This window comes from Oryzias melastigma, linkage group LG17 (genome assembly GCF_002922805.2).
Source record: "Oryzias melastigma strain HK-1 linkage group LG17, ASM292280v2, whole genome shotgun sequence".
NCBI lineage: Eukaryota > Metazoa > Chordata > Actinopteri > Beloniformes > Adrianichthyidae > Oryzias > Oryzias melastigma.
The window spans coordinates 17180890-17188837 of NC_050528.1; the positions used below are offsets into that span (position 1 = coordinate 17180890).

The 7948-nt window shown below is 39.6% G+C and overlaps 1 protein-coding gene and 1 long non-coding RNA gene across 7 annotated transcripts in view; one reads left to right on the top strand and one right to left on the bottom strand.

The window, feature by feature from the left end:
• LOC112144238 overlaps positions 1–3155 on the bottom strand; it is a 12074-nt gene extending 8919 nt beyond the window's left edge. For both annotated transcript variants that reach the window (XR_002918871.2, XR_004949436.1), the window contains exon 1: positions 3070–3155. This is a non-coding gene — a long non-coding RNA (uncharacterized LOC112144238). The remainder of the gene's footprint in view (positions 1–3069) is intronic.
• asph (aspartate beta-hydroxylase) overlaps positions 1–7131 on the top strand; it is a 40594-nt gene extending 33463 nt beyond the window's left edge. For all 5 annotated transcript variants that reach the window (XM_024268634.2, XM_024268637.2, XM_024268635.2 and 2 more), the window contains 2 exons: positions 2552–2599; positions 5001–7131. In XM_024268634.2, the coding sequence (XP_024124402.1) occupies positions 2552–2599; positions 5001–5008 (56 nt within the window). In that variant the 3' untranslated portion in view covers positions 5009–7131. The remainder of the gene's footprint in view (positions 1–2551; positions 2600–5000) is intronic.
• The last annotated feature ends 817 nt before the right edge of the window (positions 7132–7948 follow it).

The following is a 7948-nucleotide window of genomic DNA, read 5'->3' on the forward strand; positions in this document are numbered from 1 at the left end:
ATGTAATGTTTTAAGACTTTCTCAATGTTTATAAATAAAGATTTGAAAAAAAAAAAATATTAGCTAAGCTCAAGATTAGCCTCAGAAATCTCCATAGATGCCAAATTAGCCAAAAACGTTAGCATGTTGATAAATATTAGCTAAGCTCAAAATTAGCCTTAAATACGTCGGTAGCATTAATGTCTTGAACCTACTTAACATTTTGATACCAATCTTGCTGTTACGTCCACAAGAGTCTAAGGCTAGATGGTTCCGTAACGTAAGAACACACAATAAAAGAAGCCTCAAGTTTTTATTAAATGTAAAAGGGGAGGAGGGGAGATGGGGGCCAAGGTTGGGCCAAAGGAATGAAAAGAATGGAACAAAACACAGCCTGGCTATCTCTATGATAAAACAAATATAAGACAACAAAATATCTCTGACTCATCTGGAAAATGGGGATCATATCTTACAGGGGGTGGCACCAATCAACTTACCTAATGTATATCACAGCAGACAAGGAACATGAGGTGTACAGGATACCCTGTCTTACCTGTTCACAAACCTCCCACACACTCCAACAAAAAAGGAAAGAACTGCACGAGTATTTAGTAAGGCCATCAAGAGTGCAAGTGTTCTATTGTTGAGTAATGTTGCTGGTGTTTGTTGAACTCGCGTGAAAAGTAAGAAACGGGGTGGTCAACGTTGTCTTTGCCTTCTTGCAAAAGAACAGTACCTGCTCCCACAGAACTGGCATCCACCTCGAGCTTGAAAGGCCAGGAAGAGTTAGGAGCAGACAAGATAGGAATGCAGCACAAGATACCTTTGAGATTGTTGAACACCTGTTGGCATTCATCAGACCAAATGAAGGGCACAGACGGACTGGTCAAAGAGGTTAGCGGTGTTGGAACAGAGGAAAAGTTCCTACAGAACCACCCATAGAACCCAGCTATTCCCAGGAAGAGACAAAGTTCTCTCCTGGTGGTAGATACAGGAAAGTCTTTGATGGCCAAGACTTTAGGATCTGCAGGACAGACTTTTACACTACCAACCTATTGTCCAAGGTAAAGGACTGTACCTTTGCTGAACTCACATTTGGCAAGGTTTAAAACGCGTAAAGTCGTTGAGTTGATACACGACTGTCTCAAACCTCCAGGTACACGACAATGTCATCCAGGTACGAGCTACAGTTTTTGACATCCCACAAAATGCTACTCCCCAGCCTTTGAAATGTTGCAGGACCTTGCAGATACTGAAAGGCATGACTGTGTATTGGAGAAAGTAGCCGGGTGACACGAAGGCTGAAACATCAGGTGCACATTTAGTCAAAGGAACTTGCCAATAACCTTTCATTATATCGAGCTTTGTCACAGATTTTGCAGGCCCAATCTCATCTATGCAATCGTCAATAAGTGGTAGAGGATGAGCATTGGGTACCGTAACAGCGTTTACCTTACAATAAAAAGTACAGAACTGAGGGCTGCCATTTTTTATCATCTCTAAAAGACAAGGAGAACTCCATGGGCTACTGCTGGGGATGTAAAACCAAGCTGTAAGAGGTACTCTACCTCTTTTCTCAGGATTGACTCTGTACGCATCCTGTTTGATAGGAGAAGCCTTAGTTAGCTCGATACATGTGGTCTGAGAGAGTACATCACCAAAAAGACATGGAAAGTCCTTAATCAATGTCTCCAGATCTCTATACTGGCTCTCTGATAGATGAGCCAAGTAACCAAGCAAGTTAGAGATTATGTCACTACTACACAAGTTCATTTCCTGTTGTCCAGTGTCTAAAAACAAGACAGTCATTGTCGTCACATGACAACATAGTCGAGGCTAACGGCAAAGGCAGAACCTCAGAATTAGAATCTTGGGATGCCTCCTGACTTTGAACCTCATGAATATGGTACTCGTACCACGACGCTTTTCAGGAGTGTGAATGAGGCAATCTGTTGAACTTAACCTTTTCTCTATGACGTAAGGCCCAGAAAACTTGGTGGAAAGGGCTGATACAGGTTTGGGCAAAAGAACAAACACCTTATCACTGCACTTGAATGACTTCACAACAGCCTGCTTATCGTAATGTTGCTTCATCCTCACCTGAGAAGAAGCCAAGTTGTTCCTTGCCAGAGAACAAACCAGCTGAAGTCTGGTCCTTGGTTTGGCAACGTACTCTGGGACGCTTTTAAGTACTTTGGTTAGAGAAACACGTTTCTTTAAACATTTTCAGACCCCTGACTTCATGTCCAAAAACTAACTCTAACAATTGAATAGTCCCATGTAGCAATTGTATAGGTTTCAAAGTGCACAAAGAATTTGAAGCATTTCCCATTGACTTCACATGGGTTGAAAAATCGTATAAATTGCGTAAAATCTTAAAAACCGTAAAAAACGGTAAAAACTTTAAACTCAGTTTCTTGGTTTTCTTTTGATTTTGAAATGAAAGGAACAAGAAAAACTAATGCTTCAAGAAGAGGAAGAGTGGGCATTTTAAATGTCTGGATTGCACATTTATGTTTGCAAGAACTTTGGAAAACATTGATTATATTTGTGGATGTTTGTGTCTTTGCAGAATCAGAGGCCATTGAAACTGAGGCAAAGGTTGAGGACAAACCCACAGGTAACCTTTATCTTTGTTAATTTCCCTGTAAGGAATAATAGTACGTCAGCCACAGATTCTGAAAGTTTTCCTTCAAAAAAAGTTGAATTTGGTTTGTAATGTTCATCATAGAAATAGATACAGAATGTAAGAAAAGAATCCAGGAAATCACTTTGTATGGTATTTAATGTTTTTGTGTGTAATGGAAAAGAAAACAAGTATTTATCTCCTACAAACAACCAAGAGTCCTGTCCCTCATAGACCATGTCACATGTTTGAACTGGTTATCTGTATAAGATGCCTGTGACCAAAGAGCTCTCCAAGGACACCAGAAACAAGATTGTAGACCTGAAAAAGACTAGAATGACCCAATTTACTATAGGGAAGCAGCTTGGAGTAAAGTAATTAACTGTTGGAGCAGATATTATAAAAGAGGAAATACAAGATCACTGACAATCTCTCTCCATCTGGAGCTCCATGAAAGACCTCACCTGATGGAACACAAATTATCTTGAACGGTGAGGAAACAGCCCAGAACTACATGGGGAGACTGGTCAATGTCCTGAAGAGAGCTGGGAGCACAGCAACAATGGTTACCATAGTAACACATGACATCTTTGTGGACTTCTAAAGTCCCCCTTCTTAACCCAGGACATATCCAGACCCATCTAAAGTTGTCCGAAGATCATCTGGAGAATCAGAGGAGGATTGGGAGAATCTCATGTGATCAGATGAGACCACAATGGAAATCCTGTATTAACCATTGACAGTATAAGAGCTGGACCGTCTTTGTGTGACATCACCCATAGAAAATGTGTTACTTCTAGATCCAACGAAATAAGCTCAGTTGCCATTTTTACATGATACAGATGCAGACATGTTAATGCCAGACGACGTCGGTAAGCAGTGATTGGTCCAAGTCCGGCTGAGTCGTTTCTAATGACAACCACGCTCTCCATTCAGGAGTGTCCACACCTCTTCCACTGAAAGCGCACTTGGGAGAATCTGTCCATTAAACCTTTTAAACTCTGGATGTATTTTATTGAGGCATCTTATTGGTCCGTTTATAACTTGAATAACTTGCACTACAGGAAAAATATAAAAATAGAGGATTATCAAGAGCAGTGGGTACTTCCTGTTTGCAACACAAGGGGGAAGGGGTCACTCAGTCCAGTTCTCATGTTTGGAAGGAGGAGAATGTTGAATTACAACTCTAGAACACCATGCCTACTGTGACGTAGTGGGGTGGAAACGCCACGGAGCCAGATGACTGAGGGACAGGACGAATGAATCCATGTATGGGGAGGTTTTGGTCAAATATTCTTCCATCATGTTGAAGATGAAACACACCTGGATCTTCCAGCAGGACAACGATCTCACACACATCGCCGGGGCAGCAGAGGAATGGTAGAAAGTATTTTAAGGTTGTGGAGGCTCTGGACCTCAATGTGATAGAACATCTGTAGAGGGAGTTTAAAGTCTGTTTCCCAAAACATCACAGCTCTAGAGAAGATCTGCATGGAAGAATGGACCAAAATTGTAGCAACAGTGTGTGCAAACCTAGTGAAGATCTACGGTAAACATTGTCAACTATGGTTGCATGTTTTTGACCAAATGTATTTTTTTTTTTTTTGTTCTATTACACAAATAAATTCCTTAAAAAACAAACGTAATGTTTTCTCTCAAACCAGAAAGGATTTGAAATTTCAATAAAGTTTTTGACTAAAATATGTGTGGGCTGTTTTGAAAGGAAACATCATAAACAATGATTTAAGAAAAGTTGAACTCTTACAACTAGCAACTACTTTCAAAATCTGTCAGGTGCATCTGTATGGAGCTATTTTGGGGCCATAAATATTTGAAACCTAAATAAAACATTTTGAAAAAAAATATTAAAAAATGTAAAATGTCAAAAAATGTTTGCTATTCTAAAATAAACGTAATTATTTTCCACTTCAAATGATGTTTTTGTAGGTTTCAAAACAAAAAAAATTCAATTTCAAAACTTTTTTGCAGTCAATTTTTTTTTTTCGTTTTTGAATCTAAAAATTTCAGTTTCAAAACCTTTGGCCCCATTGTGGGGCGTTGGGGCGGGGGTAACACAAATGACCAATCAAAACCAATGAGGGTGGTAACTTCAGAACCGGTGCATTCACTGACTCTGAGAACTGTGATAATTAGTCAGAAAATGAATGTTTAGTCTGTACTATCATAGTTTGAAGTTGTCCCAAGATGACGCTTTGAACGGGCTAGAACAGCTATTTGAACGCGCAGTTTGTGTGCGATAAAACTCTGATTATTACACCTGTCTTGGAGAACTCTCATCTTTTGAAGAGGGACAACTCGCAGAATACAGAACAAATACTGTTTTACCCCCACAGTTTTTCCAAAGTTTGAAACTTTTTGTTTGGTGTTTCCACAGAAACGTAGAGGCAGGAGGGGGTGCTGTGCTGGGGGACCCGCGACCCGCTCATGTGGCATCGGCACCAAACACAAACGCTCACAATCATGATGCACCTTCACATCAAGAAAGAGAAAGGCGTCATGGCAACACCACCTCTCCTCTGTTTTTGAAGCCTGTGTGAAAGTTTTTCTTTAAGTCAAGCTGTGAGAAAGTAGCTGTTTACTGTTGGGGTACTTTTTGTTTTGGTGTCTGTCCTGAAGTGGTACTTCCTGTTTCCATCTCTTTACTCACAGGGCAGTTCATATTTCTATGTCTCTCCTGAAGAAATGTTTTCCTTTATCAGGATTTTTCTGAAGAAATACTTCCTGTTCCCACGTTTTCTTGAAGAAGTACTTCTCTTTTTCCTTAAAGCTCTTAAAGAGGTTCTGAAGGACTACTTCCTGTCTCCACGGCTTTTCCTAAATTATACTTCCTGTTCCCATGTTTTCTTTAAGAAGTACTTTCTGTTTCCATGCTTTCCTGAAGTACTTTTTCCTGTCTCATGATCTTGAAGAATTTCTTCATGTTTTCTCATGTCTTTCCTAAAGGAGTACTTGCTGTTTTTATGTCTTTCCTGAACCAATACTTTCAGTTTCCACAGTTTTTCTGAATGTGTACTAGTGGTTTACTTGTCTTCATGATCATAGTGCTTCCTTGTTCCTTGATTTTCCTGAAGAATTTCTTTCTGTTTCCATCGTTCTCGGAGTACTTCCTGTTTCCATGTCTTTTTGAAGAAGTACTTCCTGTTTCCACGATTTTCCATATGTAGTACTTCCTGTTTCCATCTTTCACGAAGGAGTACTTCCTGCCTCCATTTTTTTTCCATAAGAAGTACTTCCTGTTTCCATGAGATTTCCATAATAAGTACTTCCTGTTTCCATGTCTTTTTGAAGAAGTACTTCCTGTTTCCTCTCCTTTGTGAATTTCTTTATCCGCAGGACTTTCAGCATCAAAGTGACATATTTGGACTTTATGGAGCGATGTTGGGTGCATCAAAAGGGGTTGATGCCGGGGAGGGCAGCAGGACCCCCCCTCCCCCTCCCCCGTGGCTCCTGCAAACAAACACTTTATTCAGATGCTGAACTTTGTTCAATGATGTGAATTCTATGCAATTGTGTTGACCCCCCGCCCCCCTCTATTACCACACAGCGTACTGTTTTGCCCCCTCTGGACCTGAACTTAGGTTTGGTCATCCTTTAAAACACTAACTTCTTCTCGTTTGTTTTTATCAGTTCGGTGTGTTTAGTAGGTTAATTTTATGAATGACAGTGATGCTCCTCCCTCTTTGTGAAGCTGCAGATCTTCATCTTTGTTGAGCGGCAGCAGCATCCCTGTGAAATCAGGACCTGAGCATCATCTCTGTTCCTTTGTGACATCAGTCTTCAACCTGTGTGTGTTTTCAGTCTCCAGTGTTGCTGTGAGGTGATGAGGCATGAATCTGTCAGAAGACACAGAACTTTTAAAGTTCTGAAGGTTCTTGTGGGTTTTATCCCTGCTGACGGCAGCAGATACACAAAGATCCGCTCTGACTTCTGTACTTGAAAAGATTTGCAGAAAAATATAGGAAAGGATCACTAAGGTAGAGCAGCAACATTCTTCACAGAAGTGCACGTGTGCTTGTGTGTCTCCTCATTCTGTAACTGTCATGTTTGGTCAAATGAACCGTTCCCTCTTTGGTTCCGTGTTTTCTAGAAAATAACTAGCTGGTCTTTTCTACTTCCTGGTTAACCTACAAACCTTTTTAAACACTGAAGATGAAGAACGTGACCAAGAGAGAGCTTCTAGATTTTAAGAACTGTTTCAAAATAGAAATTTTTCTGATACTTGCTATAAAAAAAATCAGATTTATTTTTGTTTTTGTAGAAAAGTGTTTGGGAGTATTTCTCACTAAGCCATAAGCTGTTGGATGGTTTAAGGAAACGTGCTGCTTCAGACTTTTTTCAGTGAAAACACAATGAAACAAAAGCAGCACCACTGCGTGACTGCAGAGGGCGATGTTCCCCTGCAGACAGCTGAGCGTAGGCTGGCCCCTTAAATTATTTCATGTGATGAATTGTTTTTGAGGCTGTAAAACATCTGAGAGCTGCAATAAAGAGTCTGGGAGAACGCAGTTCTGAATCCTGCTCTTTATTCGAAGCCGGTTTTTCCCCATGAATGCAGATGTCGGACCGTCAGAACCAACAGAACTCTTCTTGACAGGTGATCTGACAGACAACCCAAATGAAACCTGCTCGGAAAGTTTGGAAGGAAGTTTAGCAAAACTGTAAAATAATATGTTTAAATTTATGTTGGAAAAGACGCAGCTTGTTGTCAAAAAGACGACCAAAGCAAAAGAAATAAACTGAACTCACAATAATAATAAAAAAAATTAAATCAGACTTAAAAAAAAAAAGTCATCTAAAATATTTCTCAACATGTTTTATGCTAAATCAAACAACCTTCAAAAAAACAGACACATATAAAACATCTGTATTTTTACAGAACGTTACCAGGAATCATTCTGACAAGACCCATTATATTAAGGGTTATTGGATTTTTTTAAATATTTGTGTCAGATTTATTCCATTAGTTTTTGTGTTCTCCCTGTACTGAGGAAGAAACCTGTCCAGTAAAAACAAATCATTCACTGTCTGATGAAGAATTGTTTCAGTAAGAAGCAGAAACTTCAGGTCTGACAAAAAGAGAAAACGGGTAAAAGACTGTTCTGCAGCTGTAGTCTCTGACATGAACACGTTTAAATCTTTAAGCCTGAATCTGACTCAGAGCATGCCGTAAACCAGGGGTCTGCAACCTTTTAATGCTTAAAGAGCCATTTGGTTCAGTTTTTTCATCTTTTTGTGACCAATAAGCCTTTTAAGTTACCATTAAGTCACTTTGTTCTACATTTTTTTAATTTAGCTAAAAATTACAAAAAGGAATATAGCATA